This window comes from Papio anubis, chromosome 7 (assembly GCF_008728515.1).
Source record: "Papio anubis isolate 15944 chromosome 7, Panubis1.0, whole genome shotgun sequence".
NCBI classification, from domain to species: Eukaryota; Metazoa; Chordata; class Mammalia; order Primates; family Cercopithecidae; genus Papio; species Papio anubis.
Window position 1 is genome coordinate 87,568,818 of NC_044982.1, and position 25,107 is coordinate 87,593,924.

The window sequence follows — 25,107 nt, forward strand, 5'->3', positions numbered from 1 at the left end:
CAGCCTCCCCCACATTGAAGCCTGGGCATTGGAATGGCTGCTGACGTTCCCACCAGGGAGGAGCGGCGGAGGCGCAGGAGTCCGGTCCAACCCAGCATGACCTGGGGGCGGGGTTGTGGCTTTTCTCTCCACTTCCAGGTGAGGCTTGGCATCTTGCCTCCCCAGCAAAAGCTGCCTGGAGGGGGCAGGTAACACAACCCAGAAGGAAGGTTTACCCAATGAAAGGAGATAAAGTATATGCCCTTCCTGTCTGAGGGCACATTGGTCTCACAAGACCTGTTTGGAAGACTTCCCCTGGCTAAGCAACCACCCTGTTTTTTTGTGAAGCTGCAGCCAGCTTGAAACACAGCTCCTTCCATTTGTCAACCCTATGCCCTTCCTCCTGCTGCCCTCCACTCCTGTTGCCCTGGGATTGCACCTCCCAGTAAAGCCTCAGCCCATGGGCTTCGCTTCAGACCCTTGTTTTCTAGAGAACGTGGACTAAAACATATCTTCAGGTGGCAGATTGAACAAGATCTTTGATAATCTCTATGAAATGCTGCAGAGGGATAGATGACCAAAGGCATCATGTTTAGAACTTTGGTTGCCTTTGGAAGTCCAGAACTGGATATCTCAGCTCTCTCCCCCGAAGGCTTAGCACTTTGAACATGGCTAACAAGCAGTTGCTGATTGACTGAATGAATGCATGTGCATGCAAGCATGAACCTTGTTTAAATCAAGAGCTCATATAATTTTAACCAGTTCTGTTTTCAGCTGTGCATACTCAGTAACATGTTTAATGAAGGGGAAGAAAGTAGTCTCTTCTGAGGTGACCATGTTTTCCCTTTATTCATCCTAAAACGTTCCATGAATTCTTAATTTCCTTTCAGTGGCCCTTTCAACAATGTTTTTTTTTTCCCAAGAGCATAACTGTTCTCATTTTATTGCTAGCAGCCTTGATCTGTGTTTTATTGACATCTGTTTCAAGCTAATCTTCATTTCTAAGATAAGAGTTGAGATTTTGCAATCTGTGTTCGATGGCTCAATCTATCTTGTACTTGATGCTAGAAAGGAAGACAGATTTAAAGCACATGCCTTCTGTGCCGGCTTTAAAGTTTGTCACTAAACTCTCATTTCTGGAAAGTGCAATTATAGAGTATCACTCCCACTTCCTTGGAAACAGAGCTGAAGAACTTGGCACAGTCTCCAAACAGTCACCATACACACTGTTGTCAAAAAGTTCCATTTTTAACCCCATTTGCATTAATACTGCAGTCAATCTCTTTACCTCCTTTCTCTTTCATGGGGCCATTGCAATGACGCCTTTCCCCAAAACTCTCCTCGTTTGAGAAAAAAAGAAATATGGATCCCCACTTATCTTGGGGAGAAATGCAACCAACTGCTGCTGTGCACATTTATGAATCACAGCATTGTTTAGTCAGTTCTGTGTCTCCAGAAAGCATAACAAAAAGATAATCTTTGTCTCACCTCATAGCTAATTTTTGCAAATAAAATACTAAATATTGATGAAAATGAAAATGACAGATCTGAGGAGGAGGGAGAGCTCCCTTGAAACCCCTTTCCCAGATTTGCCCTCAGTTTTAGGAATGAGGTATGCTTGGGCATTCCTGCTGCCTGCACAGTTCAGCATTCCGGCAACCAGGTTCGCCCCAGAATAGATGAGTGCATTTGATTTTCAAACATTTGACTTCATTACTTATTTCCAGAAACACATCATGTTCAAAACCACGTCTCTGCAGACATTTCTACTTGGTCTTTTTCTCCCCTGACATTTTACAGAGTCCTAACTGTGCTGCATATATAACTTGATCTTTCTTTTTGTTACCTGCATAGCAAGCACGTTTCAATGTCATTAAATATCCTTTGTAAGCAGCATTTTATGGATTTTTATAATACTTCACCAATGGAAGTACCATAATTTATTTGAGTATCTCTCTGCTGTTGGACATGTAGATTGCTTTCTATTTTTTCCTATTATGAGTGGACAGCTTAGTACAAAAAGCTTTCTCCTGAATTTAAAATTATTTCTTTGGGATTATTTACCAGAAGTAAAATTACTGGGATAAATAAGAGGTGGAAACCACAAATATGCCTACTTTTGATACATATTGCCAATTTGCTTTTCGAAATAGTTGAACTGATTTGTAGTCTTACCGGGAGTGGGCAGTTCTGGAGGAGATAGATGATATCCTTCCTTAGCTTACATTGTGAACATTACTAACAAAGGGTGAACCGTTTTTCAAATGTTTGTGCTCTGTGTTTTTTCTTTTGAAAATTGCCCTTCATGGCACAGTGGCTCACGCCTGTAATCCTAGCACTTTGGGAGGCTGAAGCGGGTGGATCACCTGAGGTCAGGAGTTCGAGACCAGCCTGGCCAACATGGCAAAACCCCGTCTCTACTAAAAATCCAAATATTAGCCAGTCACGGGTGGGCACCTATAATCCCAGCTACTCAGGAGGCTGAAGCAGGGGAATCACTTGAACCCGGGAGGCAGAGGTTGCAGTGAGCCGAGATTTTGCCACTTCACTCCAGCCTGGGTGACAGAGCGAGACTCTGTCTCAAAAAAAAAAAAAAAAAAGAAAGAAAATTCTCTTTTCTGTCTTTCCCAAGAGCTCTCAGTGTTGCTATCAAGCTGATAAGTATGTAGTCTATGTAAAATATTGGTGTAATAACCCCGTATGTGTCATAGTTCGTATATTTTTTTCTGGCCTGCTGTTTCACTTTTGACTTAAAAATAATTTTAAATTTCCTCTCCAGAGTTTTGATAATTATTTCCTTTTTTAAAAAAAAGTCCCAATTTGTTTATGATTTTATTTTCTTCATAATCTGTTTGGCTTTCTTTTTTCAGTCTAAATATTAATGTCTCTAAAAAATAAAAGATATATAAAACTTTTTTCCTAAATTGCTAACAAATTACTCCAAAACAAAGACAAGATCAAACTGTTAAAAGATGTTGTGGACTTTTATTTCCAACCACAGAGAAGACAAGTGTCTTGAAATCTCCCTCCCACAGAAAAGAATTGTAAATGTTGGTTGAAATGTTCACAGCCAGAGAGGTGAACGGAATCATGATGCCGGCTTTTGCTTGAGGGCATCTGCTGAATCTGTGGAGCCCACCTAGCAGACCACATAACACTGGGACCTCAGGGGCACCCAAGAAAAGGAGACACAGACAAAACCGTGTAACTAGAACCCACAAAACAAGTGCTTACAAACAAGCGCAATAACATCAGTAGTTTCACTAAAGGCAGATAGACTCATTGCTCCCCTTGAGAGACCAAAGTTGTCATATTGGATTTTTTTTGCATGTATTTAAAATGTATTTGGAAGGCCAAGGTGGGTGGATCACTTGAAGTACGGCATTCAAGACCAGCCTGGCCAACATGGTGAAACCTCGTCTCTACTAAAAATATAAAAATTAGCAGCTCATGGTGGTGTGTGCCTAATAGTAGTCCCAGATACTTGGGAGGGTAAGGCAGGAGGATCACTTGAACCTAGAATGCGGAGGTTGGAATAAGCCAAGATCACGCCAGTGCACTCCAGACTGGGCAACAGAGTGAGACTCCATCTCAAAAAAAAAAAAAGGAATAAAAATAAAAATAAGTGTTTTCTGTAGTGTCATGTATATTTCATTTACCTACCAGGTCCATTCTCTACTTCTTCACCCCACAGACTCCCTTGCCTGAGGCTTATAGTTGAGTTCAGTCAAGGGGAAACTCCAGCAGGAGAGTGGAGGGACCGAGGAGATATTTATTTATGAGTTAGTGATTCTCCAGTCCTTCAGCAGCCAGCACTTCCTATGGTCACAGTTCACCCTTACCTTGCCTGTGGAGCAGTAGTCCCAGGGACCTCACCGTCCCTTCTGGGTTTGTTACCCTCTGCTCACACCTTTGTAAATAGTCTACTTATGAAAGCCTCTTTGGATCATCCTATTTTAATTATGCTGTCTGCTTCCTGCTGGGACTGACTATTATAACTAGGTACAAGAAAGATATCTAAAATTTAAGAAAACAGAAGAAATAAAAGCAGACGGGAAAAGACATACTAGGCAAATAATAACCCAAAGAAAGCTGGTGTAGTTATATTAACATCAGGCAAACAGAAATGTCATGGCAAAAAGCGTGTTTTGGAGCTTTGTATGTAGCTCTGTGTATGTATCAATATGTAGAGAGGGTCTATACATATTGATAAAAGGTTTAGTTCAGTTCTAAAAGTTCCACCTCTAATCTTTCATGCAATTTATAACACAGCCTTAAAATACATAAAGCAAAAACTTTTTAAAACTACAAAGAGAAAGTGACAAACTCACATGGGAGGGAGAGATTTAGCATACCTCGCATATATTTGATAAAACAGCAAAAATTCTTAAGAACAGAAGATGCAAATATCTCAACTGACAATTTAGGTCAAATGGACATATTGGAACACTGTGCCAAACAACAGAATAACACACCAACCTTTTTTTTTTTTTTTTTTTTTTGAGACAGAGTCTCATTCTGTCGCCCAGGCTGGAGTGCAGTGGTGCAATCTCGGCTCACTGCAACCTCCACCTCCCACATACAAGTGATTCTCCTGCCTCAGCCTCCTGAGTAGGTGGGACTACAGGTATGTGCTACCACACCTGGCTCATTTGTATTTTTAATAGAGACGGGGTTTTACCATGTTAGCCAGGCTGTTCTTGAACTCCTGAACTCGTGACCCGCCTGCCTCGGCCTCCCAAAGTGCTGGGATTACAGGCGTGAGCCACCGCACCCAGCCAGTACACCAACTTTTCAAACACAGATGGAAGATGTATGAAAATTGGCCACATGTTGAGCCATTTGGCAGGCTTCAATGTATTTCCAAGGATTGGTAGCATGTAAACCCTGTTCTCTGACTGTTCTCTGACATTACACTTAAGTTAGAAATCAAAATCAAAAAGATAATTAGAAAGCTTCCATACATTTGAAAATTGAAAAATACTTCTAAATAATTCATGTGTTAAAAGAAAAAAAACATAATTTGTATTAGAAAATGTTTAAAACTGGATAATAAAAATACTACATATTCAAATAAGGAAGATACAGCTAAAATAGTAGTTAGACAACTTTATGGCCGTAATTGCGTATATCAGAAAGGGAAAATCTGAAAATTAATGTGCTAAGCATCCAACTTAAGATGATAGAAAAAGACCAACAACATAAAGAATGAAGAAAGAAGGAATTTTTAAAATAACAGAAATTAACAAAATAGAAAACAAACATATGTAGAGAAAATTAAAAAGCCATAAGCTGGTTCTTGAACGAAACTAATAAAATTGATAAACTTGTAAGTAGACCAAGGAAAAAACTGAAACTATATGATTTCAGGAATGAAAAGAACATGATTATAGATCCTGTGTACATTAAAATTATGTGACAAAGGAATTTTAAATGAACACATTCCAAGAAAAAATACAACTTAACAAAACTGACAGAAGTTTACATAAATTTAAAATTGTCCTATTAAAGAAATTGATTCTATAATTTAAAAGAAAACTCAAGGCCACAGCAATTTGCCAGCAAATTCTGCCAAACACTTAAATGGAAGAAATAACATCAATGTTCCATAAATTCTTCTAGACAGTAGAAAAAGAGGGAAACAGTCCCCGCTTCGTTTAATGAAGCCAGTGTTGTTTGTTTGTTTGTTTGTTTTTTGGAGACGGAGTCTCACTCTGTTGCCGAGGCTGGAATGCAGTGGTGCGATCTCAGCCCACTGCAACTTCTGCCTCCCAGATTCAAACAATTCTCCTGCCTCAGTCTCCCAAGGAGCTAGGATTACAGGCACACGCCACCACGCCCAGCTAATTTTTGTACTTTTAGTAGAGATGGGTTTTTGCCATGCTGGCGAGGCTAGTCTCCAACTCCCAACCTCAGAAGATCCACCCGCTTTAGCTTCCCAAAGTGCTGGGATTACAGGCATGAGCCACCATGCCCAGCTAAAGCCAGTGTATTCTTGATACCAAATCCCAACAGCACATATGAGAATGGAGAATTTTCAGCCAATCTCACTCAAGAACATAAATACAAAAATTCTAAGCCCAATGTCAAGAAAACTAAATCCAACAGTATTAAAAAGATAAAATACTCTGTTCCTCTTTTCCTGCTTTGTTTTAGATTGATCAAATATTTGTCAGTATTCCACTTTATTTCCTCTATTAGCTTTTTAGCTGTACTTTGAGTGGTGCTGTAGGGATTACAATACGCATCCTTAATTTATTACACTTTACTTAGAATTAATATTGAACAGCTTTACACTTCACAAATAAAAGGATCTAATAGCAGTGTAATTCCATCCCCCTGCTCTTCCTCATTTGCGCTGTAGTGGTGGGTGTTTTACATTTTACTTCTGTATTTGTTACAAACTCCTTCTTAAAACAGTGATATTATTTTTTGCTGTAAGCAATCTTCTTTTTTTTTTTTTTTTTTTTTTTGAGATAGGGTCTTACTCTGTTTCCCAGGCTGGAGTACAGTGGTGCAATCTCAGCTTACTGCAGCCTCCACCTATTGGGTTCAAGCAATTCTCCTGCCTCAGCCTCCCAAGTAGCTGGGATTATAGGCACGCACCACCATGCCCGGCTAATTTTTGTATTTTCAGTAGAGACAGGTTTTTGCCATGTTGGCCGGACTGGTCTCGAACTCCTGACCTCAAGTGACCCACACACCTTGGCCTCCCAAAATGCTGGGATTATAGGGGTGTTGTCTTTTAAATAAATTAAGGAAAACAGCTACTCTTTGGTGTGTTTACTGACATATTTACCATTTCTAGTGCTCTTTATTCTTTCCTGTAGATCTGAATTTTCATCTGGTATCATTTCCCTTAGCCTGAAACACATCCTTTACCATTTCTCATCAAGCTGACCTTCTGGCAATGACTTTGCTCAGCTTTGTTTTCTTTGAATATGTCTTTACTTCAACCCATTTTTGAATGGTATTTTCACTGGATATAGAATTCTAGGTTGGGAGTATTTATTCCAGCACTTTAAAAATACCAAATTTTGGCCGGGCGCGGTGGCTCAAGCCTGTAATCCCAGCACTTTGGGATGCCGAGACGGGCGGATCACGAGGTCAGGAGATCGAGACCATCCTGGTTAACACGGTGAAACCCCGTCTCTACTAAAAAATACAAAAAACTAGCCGGGCAAGGTGGCGGGCGCCTGTAGTCCCAGCTACTTGGGAGGCTGAGGCAGGAGAATGGCCTAAACCCGGGAGGCGGAGCTTGCAGTGAGCTGAGATCCGGCCACTGCACTCCAGCCAGGGCAACAAAGCTAGACTCCGTCTCAAAAAAAAACAAACAAATTTTTAGGCCAGGCACCGTGGCTCATGCCTGTAATCCCAGCACTTTGGGAGGCTGAGGTGGGCAGATCACCTGAGGTCAAGAGTTCAAGACCAGCCTGGCCAACATGGTGAAACCCCATCTCTACTAAAAATACAAAAATTAGCTGGGCCTGGTGGCAGGCACCTGTAATCCCAGCTACTTGGGAGGCTGAGGCAGGAGAATCGCTTGAACCCAGGAGGCAGAGGTTGCAGTGAGCCGAGATTGTGCCACTGTACTCCAGCCTGGTGACAGAGCAAGACTTCGTCTCAAAAAACAAACAAACAAAAACACACTTTTGGCCAGGTGCAGTGCGGCTCACACCTGTAATCCTAGTACTTTGGGAGTCTGAGGTGGGTGGATCCCCTGAGGTTAGGAGTTCAAGACCAGCCTGGCCAACATGGCGAAATCACATCTCTACTAAAAATACAAAAACTAGCTGGGTGTGGTGGTGGCACCTGTAATCCCAGCTACTCAGGAGGCTGAAGTGGGAGAATCACTTGATCCTGGGAGGTGGAGGTTGCAGTGAGCTGAGATTGTGCCACTGCACTCCAGTCTGGGTGACTCCATCTCAAAAATAAAATAAAATAAAATAAAATAAAATAAAATAAAAAAGGAACATTGGGAGAAGCACATAAATGCCTTAAAATTAAAAATATAAATCAAAAATTCAAAATTCAGTAGATATGTTAGAAGAGAAACTTGAGGAAATCTCCCAGAAAATGAAAGGGTGGTGGGGGAAAGACAGTAAATATTGGACCCAGTAAGAATTTTGTTAGAAGAATATTGGGAGGTCGGGGAGGGAGAGGGAGCACATGAGTATGTGGAAGATAGTGTAAGAGAACTGAATTCTCAGCTTCCTAGGTGATACATCATTAGACAATGTCTAACATCAAGAAACCAGGACAAAACATGTGAGTATTTTTATCTAGCAATGTAAGGATAAATACCAGAAAAATTAGCTCAGTGTTAAAGAGAGGCAGGGAGTCAGGGGGACTCCAGGAGGTAGAATGGAGTGAAAAAAGGACTACTTTCTTTGTTACAAACCTTGTAAGAGTTTTTGACTTTCCAGACAATTGATTTATTACTTTGGAAAAGCTGGAAAATCTTAAAAGATAGAATGACCTTATAGATGCCATTAAGAAAAGTGCTGTGTTGTACATTGTACACACACGTGATCATTCTTTCCTGGATGAATATTTGTTTAGGATTCTTTGATCCTTTTCCTGGCATTTAAAATACCATCTTTCAGGGTTTTTGTGGCTATAGGAGCACAGGGAAGCCTTCCATCTCCCCTTGCTTAGCCTGGGTCTGAGAGTTCATGTGTGTATGTATGTGTGCTCAGGTAAGTACATGTGTGCAGGTGTGCGTGTTATGGGTGCCTTGTGCACACATGTACATGTGCATACATGGATGTGTGTACATGGAGAGCACACATGTATGTGCTCTTTTTCTTATCCTCCTTTCCAAGCCATTCCTAAATTCCTTTTTATCTTTCTCTCACTTGCATAATGTGACCTTAAAGTGTACTTTTAATAATATGTTAAATCTATTGAGTAAAGGTTGATATTTCTGTGTGTGTGTACACATATATATGTAATATACACAAAAAATTACTGTGTGTATGTGTAATTATAATATATATATTTTTCGAGATAGGGTCTTGCTCTGTCACCCAGGCTGGAATGTAGTGGTGCAATCACAGCTCACTGCAGCCTCCAACTCTTGGGCTGTAGCAATCCTCCCAACTCAGCCTCCTGAGTGGATAGGACTACAAGGGCACACCACCACGCCTGGCTAATTTTTCTATTTTATTTTTTGTAGAAATGGGGTCTCACTATGTTGCCAGGCTGGTCTCGAACTCCTGGCCTCAAGGGATCCTCCCACATCAGCCTCCCAAAGCTCTGCGATCACAAGCGTGAGTTACTGTGCCTGGCCCCTACACAGTATTTTTAATAATAGCTTCATTGAGATATAATTCACATACTGTGAAATTCACCCCTTTTAAGGAGTAAATTATAGGAGTATTCAGTATGTGAATTATAGGGGTGTTTTTGTATATTTTTATAAATGGATGGAAGTAAGCCTTTTTTATTCCTTCCACCCAAACTTCTGCATTAAGCTTTGTAACTTGAACATAGCCATGGGTGGCTAGTTCACTGAATCTCAAAAGGAAAAAACTTCCACTGGTGTTTTAAACTGAAACATATTTACGTGATTTTTCTGGGGCTCTTTTACTTCACTGTGTTTCAATTAAGGAATTTCTTCCTGCATATTTTAAGTATAGGGACATAGAGGGAGAATTAATTAAACTCCATATTGTTAATAACTTCTCTTATAGCCAAGAAAACCCAGGAATCCAAAAGCATTAGCTCAGAGTCCTTAATCTAATAGAACTTTCCCCCACCCCTACTTGCTTTATCTCCGATTATAAATTTCCTTCTCAAGGATTTTAATGCTTAACTGAAAATGCCAGGCATAGAAAAGCTTCATTACTGCTGGTACTTTCCTGTTGGCAAATTCAACCATAGTCTCCCCTTAATTCTGGTTCTTTCATTGCATAATGGGAATAATCCTGTTTGTTCATTATGAATTTAATTCATTGAGGGGAAATACTGCATTGAAGATAGTGAATGATGATAAAGCCATTTATTGGCAGCCTCAGATGGCATTAGCTGTGGATTATCCTCTGCCTGTCACAGTGACATTCCCCTGGCCTTCGTTGTTGACATCTGGAGGAAGCCTGCTGGCAGTGCTGGCCCAAGTGTTTAAACAGGTGGATTTGTGATTCTTCTACAGGCTCAGGAATCTGATGGCAAAAAATTCAACTGGGCATCTTTTAAGACCCCCTCCCTTTAGAAAGTAAGGAACTCATGGTGCTAGTTGGGTTTGTACGACAGTAAACTTGAACAGCCTTGTAGAGTATCTTGAATAGTAAATAATACATTCTTGGTAAGCAGTTTGCCGAAAGTAGGGCCAACATTCTAAAATCCGACTGCCTCTGGTCTGGCCTGAGGTGTCCCTGGACGCGTCTGCCTGTTCTTCCTCCTTGCTTCTTCTGCACCCATGTGGCTTATCTTCCCGAGGAGAATGTGGCCTCTTGGGGGTGACCGAGTGTGGAGGGCCGGCCTGGGGAGCCTGCCCTGGCACATGTGCTGCTGCTATGGGCGGCTGACACTGTGGACTCGGTGAGAGGAAGTGGATGCCTCCTGAAAACTAAAGCCTCCAAGAAGCTCATTCCTGTGTGTCTCTGCCTTAAGTCTGTTATCCTAAGTCACCCACCGGCATCTGACCCTCCTGCCTCAGTTAAGCTTGGGCTGTGGTTTGGAGAAGGGACGGTGTAGAGGGGGTGATTCTTGTAAAGGAACCAATTTGCCCAGGTGGCCTGTGGTCCCTCACCTGGCCATTTTGCAGTCAAGCCTCATGGGACACCAAACACTGTGGAGGGATCATGTGGCATTACAGTTCATGTTAGACATAAGTTGGCATTACGGTTCATGATAGACATACAGTTCAAGATAAGACATTAACAGTGTTGTCACCTGACCTAGTGGTTCCACGTTGGGGATTCTATTGGGAAAAAGTAATCCAGACTCCATCAAGTAGTATTTATGGCAGATTTATGTATTTCAAAAAAGGGAACTGGACTAAACGTTTTGTCATAACCTGTCATAAGAGGTTGTTAAACAAATGGTCACGTTCACGGGGTGAAGTATTTTGTTGTCAAAAAAAAAATGTTTTAATGGATTTATTCATTCAGCAAGCATTTATTGAGTACCTACTATGTGCCCAAAACTTGCTACACACTGAAACTAATGCACCAAACAAGAGAGACATGTTCCCTGCCCCTGTGATACTTCTAGGCTGAAGGGAGAGAAAACAATGAACAAGAAAATAAATGACGCCGAATGCGATTAACATGATATCATGCTAAGTGGGAAAAGAAAGAGAAAACAGGGTACTGTGTGTTTTCAACTACACGAGAAATACACATGCATAGGAAACGGCCCAGGAGGAAATATGACAAAAGAGTTATAGGTGATTTATTTTTATTTTTTCTTTAAATATCTCAACATTTAATAATTTTTATTCTAACTAGGGAAAAAAATAATTTTAAAAAAGAACCACACTTCAAATTTATGCCATACACTTTATGCCATAGGTATGGAATTCTTATTTTTGCGTCTTCCCAAGGCAGGAAAACCAAAGTGACTCCCTTGGTTGAGGAAGCGAAAAAGCATTTAAGTACTAGAAAAGGGAGATAGGCTGAGTGCAGTGGCTCACACCTGTAATCCCAGCACTTTGGGAGGCCCACAGATCAAAAGATCAAGAGATAAAGACCATCCTGGCCAACATTCTGAAACCCCACCTCTACTAAATATACAAAAAATTAGCCAGGCGTGGTGGCGGGCACCTGTAGTTGCAGCTACTCGGGAGGCTGAGGCAGGAGAATCACTTGAACCCGGGAGGCGGAGGTTGCAGTCAGCTGAGATCACACCACTGCACTCTAGCCTGGCAACAGAACGAGACGCCATCTAAAAAAAAAAAAAAAAAAAAAAAAAAAAAAAACAGAGAGATAAATGTCTCCAAAATTACCATTGTCTAAACCTTAACCTTAGGTCAAGTGTCACAAATCGCACCTATTAGGAAAGGAAATGTCTCTTTTGGAGGCACATGTAGGAAGGGGTTGCTTTGGGGCCCACTGCTTCTTCCCTGCTGTCTTTTTTGGAGCTCCCAGCTCTCAGATCTGCAAGTTGTTAGCTCATTGCCTGGCTCCTCATAGGCTCTCATGAATATCTTGCAGATAGAGAGAAAGAACAAAAATACAAACCATGTGTGAGCAAAACACCACTTCATTCTACTGACCCTTGCTACGAATGCAGCTAAGATCTGCTTCTATGCGTCTTAGACGTCTCATCCCTTGTTCCTAGCAAATGTCTTTGGTAAATTTCCAAGTTTGTAAATTACTTTTAATTTTATCAAATCAGAAATTTGTCTTGCTCTTAATTGTATGAAAAGGATGCTCAGTTTCTCACATAATGAGAGAAATGCGACGTTAACCTTTCTGAGTTATCAGATTGACAATGTAAGCCATAGCTCCAGGCTGCAAAGGAGCCCATTCCTTTTGACACCCAGTTTTACCACTAGTCATGTAGCCTACAGGTACACATGCACACAGCTGAAATGACATGTGCAGTAGATTTCCCTTAATGGACAGCTCCTGTGTGTCAGTCTCTAGTCTAAGTGCTTTATCATCATTAAGTCATTTAATCTCCAAAACAACCCCGTGAGGTAGACATTTGGAGACATTATTATTATCCCCACATTACAAATGAGGAAACTAAAGAACAGAGATGAAGTAATTTGCCCAAGGGTCACATTGCTAGTAGGGGCAAAGCCAGGATCCAGACCCTGTTGTTCCAGGGCCCTTGCTCTGCTCACCTCAAGTAGTTGCTCCCTGTTTGAACAAGGATACAGCACTATTTGTGTTGTCACATGCTGCAAAATGACATTTCCATCAATGGCAGACCCCCTATGCAATAGCCATTGCATAAGATTCTAATGTCATATTTTTACTATACCCTTTTTCTGTTTAGATATGTTTAGGTACACAAACGCTTATCGTTGTGTTACGGTTGCCTACAGTATTCAGTACAGTACCATCCTGCACAGGTTTGTGGCCTGGGAGCATCAGGCTGTACCCTATAGCCTAGGTGTGGAGCAGGTGTACCATCTAGGTTTGTGTAAGCACACTCTGTGGTATTCACACAACAACAAAATCACCTGCATTTCTCAGGTGGTATCCCCATGGTTAAGCTATACATGACTATAATTGCCACAGTTTGTACAACCTAAATGTCCATTAGTAGGGGATTGTTTAAGTAAACAACACTATATCTATCCCGTGCTGCCATGGAAGGATCAAGATACACTGTTAATGGAAAACTCAAGGTGCAGAAAGTGCTAGCAGGTGTGTTACCAAAGAGGATGGGGGAAACATACATTCATATTTGCCTGAATAAGAATAAAATGCTTCAGAAATGATACACAAGAAATGGGGAACCAACGTTGCCCATGGGGAGGGAGACTTCGTCATATGCACTTTTATACTTCTGGATTTCTGAGCCATCCTTGTATATTACGTATTCAAAAACAAAAATCAAAACCCTGAGTACTACTGCTTTTTAATGGGGTTTTTTGAACATACAACCACTTTATTCATAGATTTTTAAACATTAAACTTTTTAAAAAGTTTTAATGTGTATATATGAACAGGTAATATATGCTGTGGTTTTAACAAAAAGTCAAACAGGCTGGGCATGACTCACACCAGTAAATCCTACACTTTGAGAGGCCAATGTGGGAGGATCGCTTGAGCTCAGGAGTTTGAGACTAGCCTGGGAAATATAGTGAAACTCCTTCTCTACCAAAAATACAAAAATTAGACGGGTATGGTGGTGCACACCTGTAGTCGTAGCCACCTGGGATGCTGCAGTGGGAGGATGGCTTGAGCCTGGGAGGTTGGGGCTACAGTGAGCCATGATCGTGCCGCTGTACTCCAGCCTGGGCAACAGAGTGAGACCCTATCCAAATACATACATACTTACATAAAGTCAAACAGAGAATGCAATAAAAATGAAGTCTCTCTTCCATTCCAGTCGAGCCCTCTCTCCCTTCCCACGAAGCTGCCTGTCTGCTGGTTCCCTGGGAATTCTTGCTGCTCTCTTTTTCCACACAGTGCACATCACTGACCCTGAGTGTAAGCAGCCCCTCTTGTTTGTCCTACCAAAACTATATCTGAAAATAAAAGTTCAGTGTTAGTGACCAGGCCTTCTGTGTGTGTGTTTGGAGACATCCTCTATAGTTGAAATAAACTTCAACTCAAATTATAGCCTCTAGAGCCCTTGGTCCCTGTCCTACCATCATTACACCCCCACTGTAATCGCAGTTCACCACTTGGTAGTTAAAGTGCTTGGATTCCTTTGTGGTTGGAATATGGCTATAATTGGATCCTAAGGAGTTGAGGAGAGTCAGAGGTTCCTCACCAGGGCTTGTTTTCTGCACCTGCAGCAGTGAGAACAACTTCCTGTGTTGCTATCACCACACACACAGGCTAGGTTAGGAACTGTGTTAGGGAGGGGGGCACCACACACATAGGCTAGGTTAGGAACTGTGTTAGGGAGGGGAGCTGCTGTGTGTCTAAATGAACCGAGCCCTGTGGAAGACCGCATGCTAGAAATGCTGTGCTGGGGATGCTGTTTCATGTAGAAGGGCCTTGCTTACCTCTGCCAGCCCTGGCCAGGCCAAGGGAGGCTTGGGCAATACAGAATCTGACTTGGGGCAGTGTGGAGGCTCCAGCCTTTTAGAACCTAGTACTTAGCCAGTTGGGGCTATGGTTAAAATGAGACAGGGCTGCCACATGCCACACTGTATAAATGGGTCAATGTTGAACCTCATTTCGAATCGCACCAGCGGGGCCAGTCCTGCCTGTCTTTCACCTGCCTGCCCACCCACCCAGGAAGGTGTGGATACAGCCTAGGAGCTTATGGTATGAGGATGAGCAGGAGCTCCTGTTCTGGAATTTAGAAACACTGAGAGATTTCCAGAATTGGAACAAAAGGTAAAGTTGTACTGACAGAGGGGCCCACATTGCAGAAACAGTGCATAGGCAGGTATGTAAAGACACACGGGCTGCCATCAGAGCCAGTGGGTGGAGCAGTGAGCACGGGCAGAGGTAAGTGTTGAGAAAACACAGTCAACACCAAAGAATCAGAGCAGTATTTTTTCCTCCCTGAAACCATTCTGATTGCCAAGAAACCCCGTGGCAGGAAAGGAAGAGGAAGCAGGGATTTTTCAGCCAACAGAGACATTGAACCAGCAATGGCCCTGTCCCCAGCTTGGGTCACAGGAGACAGTCATGAGGGCCCACTGAGGGGGTTCACAGCTGAACATGTGTTTCCTATTGAGCCAATCCAGTTAGAAACAAACACTGAGAGGCTGGGGCATCCGGGAGCCCCGTCAGCGTGAGCAGCTGTCCTTGGGCAGGTCACACTGGCCCCTGGCCCCCTCAACTATGTGGGGTGATGACCTTCTAAACAGTTACCCTGCTCTGAATTCTGGGGATGCTGTGGGAAGAAGAAGAAGGAGGAGTAGGAGGAGGAGGCGGAGGAGGAGGCAGCTTAAACAACTAGCCAGCAGCAGAGCTGGCTGGCAGATATGCATTAATTACTTGTATAGATGCTCTTTGACTTACAATTGTCAGTTGACTTACTTCAATGATATTTTCAGCTTATGGTGGATTCATCCCAACATAGCCCCATCATTAAGTCTAGGAGTGTGCTGAATGCACCTTGCTTCCACACCATTGTAAAGTCAAAAAATTGTAAGTCAAACTGTCATAAATTGGAGACTGTTTATAATGTGTTTTATAACATCAGGAATTCACCTGGAAGTTGCTACCAGGATTTTCACTTTGCTTGATACCTGAGAACAGATAACTGCATGGACCGTCACTCCCCATGGAGCCATCCGTGGAGTGGGACCCCTGCTGCCCCCATGTTGGCTGGGAGCTCTCTTGTCAGCCCTGTGTTTTCTGTGCCTGTCTGTCTCTCATGGCCCCCATGGAGCCTGGTGTCTGTCTACTCATCCCCCTGCTTTCAAAGATATTCTCCCTCCACCCAGCTTCTGCAGACATTTGGGTTTTTACCAGCACTGCTATCCCCTAGAACATCCCTCACTGTCCTGGGCTAGCTGTGGAGGAGAGAGCCCAAGACCGAGTCTTCCTATGATCTAGGATGAAGGATCCAAACAGCAGGGTTTCTGCATGCAACCCAGTTATCACATTTGGAAGATTCATAGCCAGGCCTGGCCCCAGATCTGCCCACCGGATATCCCAAGAGGGGAAGGTGGCTGCTGCTAGTTATCGGGGAGGCAGCATGGAGGGAGGCTCAGTGAGATCAGCAAGGCAGAGGACAGCCTCCAGGACAGTGGAGAGTCCAGCCCGGCTGACCTCCATCCCAGCAGGGACAGGAGGAAGCAGAGGGCAGCTCCATAGAACAGGAATAGAGGGGCACTGGCTTGCAGGAATGAGATGCCGGGGGAAAGCAGCATGTGGCCTGGGCAATAGGAGCACACCTGGCCGTCAAGTAACCAGGAAGTGAAGGTAGCAGGCCAGAGCCCAGCTATCAGGGGAGGAACCAGGCAGCATCTGGCTTATTTCTGTGAGTGACAGAGGTCTTGGCACAGGCAGGTGACTCTGTGGGTTTGGTGCCTTCCAGGGAAGTTGAAAGAATGGAGCCTCATATTGTATGGCACAGCGGAGCACCCGTACCACACCTTCAGTGCCCATCAGTCCCGCTCACGGATGCTGGAGCTCTCGGCCCCAGAGCTGGAGCCACCCAAGGCCGCCCTGTCACCCTCCCAGATGGAAGTTCCTGAAGATGAGGAAGATTACACAGGTAATGAACCTGAAGCAAGAGGAGACGGCCAGCTTCCACGAGCTTTGATTGTCCAGAGTAGCTCTGAAAATGTGGGGCTGCTCCTGGCAAAGGTGGGGCTGATGGTTGTGTGTCTTCTCTTGTCTGGGAGTCATAATAATCATGGCAATTTGCACTCACACAGCTCATTCCACCCCAGGCTCTGCTAATATTTTACAGACCAGTAAGTATGCTTCAAACCAGTAAGTATTCTCCAATCTTCCCAGCTGGGAAAGCAGGGTCTATATGCCCAACCAGAATGGAGTATTGCCCCCTGGTAAATTAGCCACTTCCAGGAGCACCCCCTTTCCTCAAAGGCCCCCATCTCACAGCCTCCTGACTCCCTCAAGTCCATCCACTTTCAGTCCTTGAGGTCAGGATGTGGGAAGGACACAGTACTCCCAAGGACCCAGGAAAGTTGGGTTCAAAGAGCACAGCTGGGAAAGGAGCTTGTGGCAGAGATCCTGACCAGCCTGGAGGCCTTGGGTTAAAGACCCAGAGAGGATCTCAAGAGATGATGTCAACAGATGCTGATGCTACACAGATGCCTTGAAAATCTTACGGCATCTAAAAAGGCCCTGCATGAATCCTTTTTCTCCAATTATCCCATTGCCAAGGTGGGCCCTGGTTTGGAGACACCAGTTCATTCCACAAGGCAGCCAAAAGCCACAGCTGCCCAGAGAGGCTCCAGCCACTGAACTGGGCATGGCTTTTATTCGTATGTTAGACTAGAAGATGTTCTTCTCCTCTGAGCCATCCTGTAGCAATTTGTGCGAGAAGAGGTGTTTCTGGTTGGACGTATTTTCCTTAGCTAAATACTACAGCTAAATGATAAATGATGGGTGATATCTAAGAACATTGATGCTTTAAGTTATCTAGTATCTTCTGTGAAAAATAACAAAATGGAGAATTCCACCAATACATATCAAGTATAAATTATGGTCGATTACATTTTAAATTTCTTCTACTGTTCTTTTAAAATAGAGCATTGAATTATGTATGCACTAATCTGCTCTGTTTCCCCCTGTGATTTATAAACTGTGGCAAGATTCAGTAATTATTAATAAAGAACTGATTTTTTTCTTAAAATCTGCTACTGACTTCAGCCTTGCACAATGGAACCTCACTGTAATACCATTCTGCAGTCCAGCAGTCTACTGAGCAGGGCTTAGATGGAGAGAGGGGGTCTCCATGGGAAGGAGATGCGTTCCTGGCTCTCAGGGAAGCCCCCTGAAGTCTCAGGGGTGAGTGGGATGGGCAGACCAGAGATAGCAGGAGAGCCTCTTCAGACACCAGGACAGAGTGACAGAGGAGGTGAGAACTGGACGGTGCCAAAGTGTGGAAGCCAAAGGAGGAGGAGGAGCCACATTAGAGTCCAAAGCAAGGTCAGGTGAATATGGGATGAGGTGTCCGGAGCTGGCCTTGGGCATGGTGCATTGGGAGTGATGGGCCCAGGCCAGTGGAGGCTGCACCTGGACCCTTTGGGCAAGAGAGCATTTGCCAAGAAATAGAGGAGGTGAGCGAGGGGGATGAGGGAAGCCTAGGGAGTACTTGCAAATGGCCAGGGTCCCAGGACAGCAGCAAGCAAGATGGCCCCTGGAGAGGAAGGTTGGGGGACCAGAGCATCTGGCTGGGAGAAAGGGCAGCAGCTGCAGTGGGCAGCATGGGGCACAAGGAAGACGTCAGTGCTGTGGTTCTGAAGGTGGACAATTTTGTGATGACAGCTAGCCTGCTAGGCCAGAGCCGTCTGGTGGCCAAAGTGCGGGTGGAGGCCACCCCAGGGACTCCGCAGGGTGCTGGGTTGAGAGCAGACCCTGGGCTGGCCCCGCCCAGAGACTGGGATTCAGCAGGTGTGGGATGCCTGGGGATCTGCAACTGTAGCAACCACTCTTAGGTGCCTGCAGGCAGCGTGGGCTTAGAGATCTGGCAGATATTGAAACCAGCGAGGATGGGGGCAGGAGGCAGGGAAGGGCTTGGGTTCCCACAAGAGAGTGGCTTGGAGGCCAGGACAGTACTGGCACGGGAACACAGGGAAGACTGGGCCTCAGGAAAGAAGCCATTGTTGAGCAAAGGGAACTGAGTGGGCTGAGATCAGCTCAGGACACTGTGGTCACCCACATAGGACTGCAAGGGAAGCCGAAAGCCCATGTGGTGTTATCTGGAAGACGGGATTCCAGGACGGCTCCACAGGTACAGGAGCCAATTCACAGGATGAGGGTGATGTCTGGAGCAGGACCATGTGTGCTCATAGGCTTAGCACATCCGTGCTTACTCGACAGGCTCAAGCAGAGGCCCAGAAGCCTTAGGTTACTTGCTCAGGGCACACAGCAGTCAGGAAGGAAACCTGACTTGTACTCAGTATGCTCTTATTCTTGTGGGCACCTCTTGTCTGCAATTAACCAACTCAACTCTTGCATTCCTCTCGGGTCTGATACTGCTCCAGTGAGGTTCCAGTGTGCTATTCTTAGATGGCGTGAATGGTGAGAAAGATGGTGATGCCAAACCCTCCTGTCCTTCGGCAGTTGGTCCAAGCACGCAATGGCAAAGCCCGTGGAGAACTCCCAAGTTGCTTTCTAACATTTATTTGCTTGCGTATTTTTTTTAAATCCTGGATTTGCTCCACAAAGGATTGAAGGTGGAGTTTTCAAATAAACCCGTGTCAGTCTAAGCCCATCTAGAGGGGCATCAGCCGCTAGCCAGGCTGTTCAGCACATGAACGGAGCCCCCCATGTATAAAGAGACCCCTGCTAGGAGTTATGGGAAGTGACACAAGAAGGCAGTGGGGCTTGGAGGAACTTTCACGCTAATTGAGGCGAGAGGAAAAGCAGACATAAGTACAAATTACAACACAACATGCTCGCCCAGAGAATGAACTACAGCTGTACCAGAACACGCTTAGGCGGTGGAGTGATTGGGACAACATGGACAGTCAGGTGGATTTAATTTAAGGACACTTCATGGGAGAGATGAATCTGGATATTTGGCTTTTAAACACAATTCAAGTAGAGAGCCATACTGGGAAGGTTTGTTTACAGATATTTATCTAGGCATCTGGGCCCTTGAATGGGCATTGTCTTCACCTGACCTGTGAGTGACCTTGATGCAGTGTGGGGGCTCTGCAGCTCTGTTGAATAGCCCCCAGCCTTGCTTGGGGCTCCGTGCAAAATTATTGAATAAGCTTTCCACTGCAGACAGACCCAGGAGCAGGGGTGGGGATGTGTGAAGTCCATAACCCTGACCAGCAGCTGAGAGCACTGCTCCAGGGCCCTCCCCAAGGCTGTCCTCCTCCGAGGACATCCTAGAACATTCTGTCTGGAGATGATGAGGACATCTATACTTTCCCTGTTGCTAGCCACCCTCCTCTCATCCACTCAGCAAATAGTGATTGAGCACCTACTCTGTGTCTAATGCTGGGAATCTAGCAGTGAACACACTGAACAAAGCCCTGCCCGCCCATCTCCCATTCCCTGTGTCTGGAAAGTGAGAAGATTGGTCTGCTGCCTCCCTGTCCCACCCATGCCCTCATCTTCTTAAGATGAAGGAAATTGTTCACTTTATCAAGCAAGACAGACCTGCTGCCTCCTCAGGGAGAAGCGCTGCAGGAAAAGGCGGGAGAGAAGTCCTTAAGTCACCACGACAGCCCCGCCCTCGCTGGGTCAGCTACGAGGGTGGGAAGGCAAGAGCCCAGTGGCTGAGCTGGAGTTTTGGGCTCAATGGGTAATTTAAAGCAATGGTGCAAGAAGTGAGGATTTCGGAGGCTGTCCCCATAGATGACCCAGGATGGGGTGGGCAAAGAATCCAATTAGATAGGAATTGATCCAAACTATAGTAAACCCTCTGGAGCTGGGGGGAGGGGCTTAGCAATGAGTTTTAGAAATGGTGGGCGGCATCTGGAACCCAGGGTGTCAGCACCGCCCAGGAACGGCGTCTAGAGTGTCCTCATGGATACACACAGCTCCGAAAGGGGTTCACAGTGGGAACTGGGACAGGCGAGGCCCCCCACCCAGTGAAAACTAGGGAAATATCAACACCAGAGAGCCTTCAGGAAGGGAAGCCAACTTCACTGGGTCTAACACTGGAAAGGTCTGGAGACTTCAAGACAAATGAAGAGGGCTTTGTGTGCCCCAGCAGAACTCCACTGTGGGCAGCAGAGAATGAGGACTTTGGTCTTTTCCTCAAGTCCCCACCAAATGAAGGTGGCCAGCAACTAACTAGGCTTTTACTCCTGAGCTCACTCCCCATCCCCTCGGATAACTCATACCTCAGAGGAGGCGGTTTTTCTTCTAATAACTCGAAAGCCTTCACATGCCCCACTTAGTCCCTGTGTCTCAGAGCTGTTGGGGTCCCCTGGGCCATTTCCTCAGCGTAGGAGGGACAGGTGGGCAGTAGATGGGAGTCCACCCCAGTTCTGGCTTCAGGCATCACTCCTGCAGACCAGCTTGGGGAGGACCCCTGCAGCGTGCCCCGGCCCCGCCTGAGGGGTAGACCTTTAACACTGGGTTCACCTCTGGGATACCTGGGAAGGACCTAGAGGGTGAGGTTTGCTGGTGTCTACTCAGCTCCCCTGCAGTTCTCAGTTGTTTTTCCAACAACAAACCAGCCTCCAGAGTGAGAAACTGGGTACCCCTGGGAACTTGAGGGAGGACACAGCTGCCCTCCCACCGAGGGCTCCGAGGAAAGTCTAAAGGGGATGTTCTGAAAGGGGCTCAGCCCTCGGCACAGAAAACAGCAGTCCCCCAACCCTAGGACACACTGTCAGGCTCTGTCCCTGCCCCACCCCAGACCTGCCCAGCAACAGACCCACCAGGAGGTCCTGAGTATGCGGTGATCCATCCCCATTCCCACCGCAGTGGAGTAGGTGGCGGGAGGGGAGAGTCCTACCTAATTCCTCCTGGCTTATCAGCTTGCCAGCAGTTCTCCTGACACTCAGCACCCCCTCTTGTGTTGCTCTGTCCTCCACGTGGAAGTCAAAGGTGCTGGCTGGTCCCAGCATCATGACTGGTGCAAGTGAGTAAATGAAACAGAGCTGTTCCAGCCTCTCCCTCCCCGTTACCCCTCCAGGCTCTCATAAGTCCCATCTCCTCCCTGCTCCGGGCAGCACATCCAGCCCTGGATGTTTCGCTCCTTCTCATGCCATCCCTGTCTAGAGTGCTCAGACTCTGACACTGGAGCCCAGCGAGGCTCAGCTGCACCTGTTACCCATGGGGACAGCTGCTCCTGCCTTGTCATCTGGCCGTCCAGCCCCAGCGGGGCCTGGGAGCTTCTACCAAGCTGCAATATCCTGACATGGGGATCCGTGGGACTGCAGTAGATGGAGAAGGCATCTCTCTGGATGAAAGGCAATGCTTGTTTCTTTAAGGTGTGTGCCATCCGGAGTGTGGTGACAAAGGCTGTGATGGCCCCAATGCAGACCAGTGCTTGAACTGCATCCACTTCAGCCTGGGGAGCGTTAAGACCAGCAGGTAACGCATGTCCCAGAGCCCTGTGGCTCACCACTCAGTGGTTCTTTCCAGTTGTATCTTTAGTCCCTCCATGTCCTGATGCCCCAGTTAGGAATTAATGTAGTACCCCCAAACAATCATGACACTGAAGTTAACTGCTTTGGAGTTTTTAAATTTTTAGTAACTTGGCATTCCTATCATACAAGTCATATACATCCATCATGGAGAAATTAAAAGCTGTGGCACATTGGCGTCCATGCTTATAAACCCTTTTCTATCCATGTTGTTAAAGAGAAAGAGGTCATGTTGGGCATGCCAAGGCTGCCCCAGAGGGCCCGGAGACGGATGCAATTCAAGGCCCTGGTGCTGCCCTCACAGCCTGTTGATGGTCTTTTTCTCAGTGTCTCTGGACTCTGGTTGGGTGTGGGGCTTTCACTGAGTGAAAGTTTTGCTGAGTTTACCCCGAGAGAGGATATCGGGAGCTCTGACCTGGGCCCCTAGGTATATGGCCAATTGCCGGGTTCGGGCTGACCCTTCTATGGTGAGTGAGCCCTCCTGTGTGGCCTGCAGACAGGCCCTGAGCTCTGTCCACTGAGCTCCTCTAGCTCCTGGCATCACCACTTTCTCAAATTCTTTTCCCTGACAGTCCTGCAGCTGCTCTGTTGTCCATTCTCATTTCACAAACTTCCCTGAGCACCTGTCATGCGCTGCATGTGCCAGGCCTGGGAGGCCCTGATGATAGGACACTGCTAGGCTCCCCAAAGGCCTGGGTGACAGATGCACCCACCAACCACTGGTGCACACCCATGAGGGCCCAGGCACGGGTGCAGCCGTGCACAATGGAGCCAGGTGCCCATGTGGCTCTCGTGGCATCCTAGAGCTCCCAGCCACAGCGCACTCACTGGCCAAAGTGCAAAGGCTGTCACCCTGCTCCCTTACTCACTGCCCACGAGACTCACTCCCTGAGGGCACCCGAGAGAGGGTTTTGCCAGAGCCGACAGCTCCAAAAGTCAAATACCAACCTCACGATGCCCTTGGGAAACCATGCACACCCTCAGGACTTTTCAGTGGGGCCAGCTTTTAAAAGAAAGGATTCCCAGGTTCTATGCAAGGCCTCCAACCTCTCCACCTGTGTATGTAGGAACCTCAGAACTGCACTCACCAAGACAAAGGGCATCATGTTTGACATTCACTCCTGAAGCCTTTGTTTCCTCAAAGGAAACAAAGGGGCGGGCATGGGGCTGGGGCTGGGTTGACAAGGCCCTCACCCTCCTGCTTTTGCTCCTACAGAAAGTGTGTGAGCGTGTGCCCCTTGGGTTACTTTGGGGACACAGCAGCAAGACGCTGTCGCCGGTGCCACAAGGGGTGTGAGACCTGCTCCGGCAGGGGTGCGACACAGTGCCTGTCTTGCCGCCGCGGGTTCTATCACCACCAGGAGATGAACACCTGTGTGACCCTCTGTCCTGCAGGATTTTATGCTGATGAAAGTAAGTGGCATGTTCGTGGGCACAAGAACTGATGAACCAGCCCCAACTTTCTGGGCCTGTGCCCTCTCTCCTGGGAGATTTTCCCAGCTTTCTGCTTCCTGTGTATTTTGTTGTTCTGAGTAAGGACTTGCAACAGGGGAAGGAGGCAGAGATGATGATATCAGAGCACCCAGGCCTGTTAGTTAATAGCACTTCCCCCACAGACCTGGCCAGGAGAAGTTCCAAGTGATGCTGAAAGAAATCCTGGCCTTACTCGCTGTCCAGGGTATTTCACGCATCTGCACCAGAGTCAACATCCACTATTGAGCAAGGGCTGAGAGGTGGGTAGGGCCAGCCACTCTTGGGCTCAGTCTGATTTCAGGTACCAGGAGAGGAGGTCCTGCTGTCTGTCCTGTAATTTCTCCTCCAGGAAAGACTCTGCCATCAGCTTCTCTGTAACAGAGGATGTGTGCACTGGGCATGGGTCAGGGCATATGGAATTGGCGGTCAGAGCTGGGGGCGAGCCCTCCTAGGCAGAGCTGCTGAGATGAAATTGGGATTTAAGTGTGGGCAGAAGGTTTGCAGACCTCCAAAAATGAAAAGGAGCTGCTGACCAATGTCAGCTGGGCTCAGAAGGGATGGGTTGGTCTTTGCGGGGCATTTTAAAGGTAGCATCCACACCCCTAAACACTAGACAGGCAGTGTTTTCCTCCTGCCACAGGAGGGGAATCAAAGCTGCGCAAGGGCAAAGGCCACAGCTAGTCATGCTGGAGGTGGGACTGTAACTCAGAGCAGCACAGCCAGGTGTCTTGCTGCCCTGCTCTCCCAGGAGGGTGGGGGAATGGACAGGAGTTCTAGGCCCAAGACCCCATGCCAATGTTTTACTAATTCACCTTGCCCTGAGAGACGCAAAAGGAGGGCTTGGGTTAAATTGACGGGGGATAGTTGTCAAACACATTAAAGAAGCTACCGTTTGACATTCGTGGTCTTCCAGGTAGCAGGCCTCCCCACAGCCCTCCTCTCGGGGCCCTTGCTGCTCAGGGTGGGTCATTGATCCAACCTGTCATGGCATTGCTGTTACCCCTGTGGACAGGACCCAGGAAATCTTTAAAGACGTATAAAACCATCAAATAACCAGACTCCCCCGCTTTTTTTTTTTTTTTTTTTTTTTTTCCTGAGATGGAGTCTCGCTCTGTCACCCAGGCTGGAGTGCAGTGGTGTGATCTCAGCTCACTGCAACCTCTGCCTCCTGGGTTCAAGCAATTCTCCTACCACAGACTCCCAAGTAGCTGGGATTACAGGCATGCGCCATCACACCCGGCTACTTTTTTTGTATTTTTAGTAGAGACAGGGTTTCTCCATGGTGGACAGGCTGGTCTCGTACTCCTGAC

The 25,107-nt window shown here is 46.2% G+C and overlaps 1 protein-coding gene across 2 annotated transcripts in view; it reads left to right on the forward strand.

The window, feature by feature from the left end:
• Window positions 1–25,107, forward strand: part of PCSK6 (proprotein convertase subtilisin/kexin type 6) — a 157,804-nt gene that overhangs the window by 112,807 nt on the left and 19,890 nt on the right. Inside the window, exons 14-17 of one of the 2 annotated variants that reach the window (XM_021940917.2) lie at window positions 16,612–16,791; window positions 16,955–16,993; window positions 22,169–22,271; window positions 23,541–23,737. In XM_021940917.2, the coding sequence (XP_021796609.1) occupies window positions 16,612–16,791; window positions 16,955–16,993; window positions 22,169–22,271; window positions 23,541–23,737 (519 nt within the window). The remainder of the gene's footprint in view (window positions 1–16,611; window positions 16,792–16,954; window positions 16,994–22,168; window positions 22,272–23,540; window positions 23,738–25,107) is intronic. The other variant, XM_031668291.1, reaches the window with a different exon arrangement.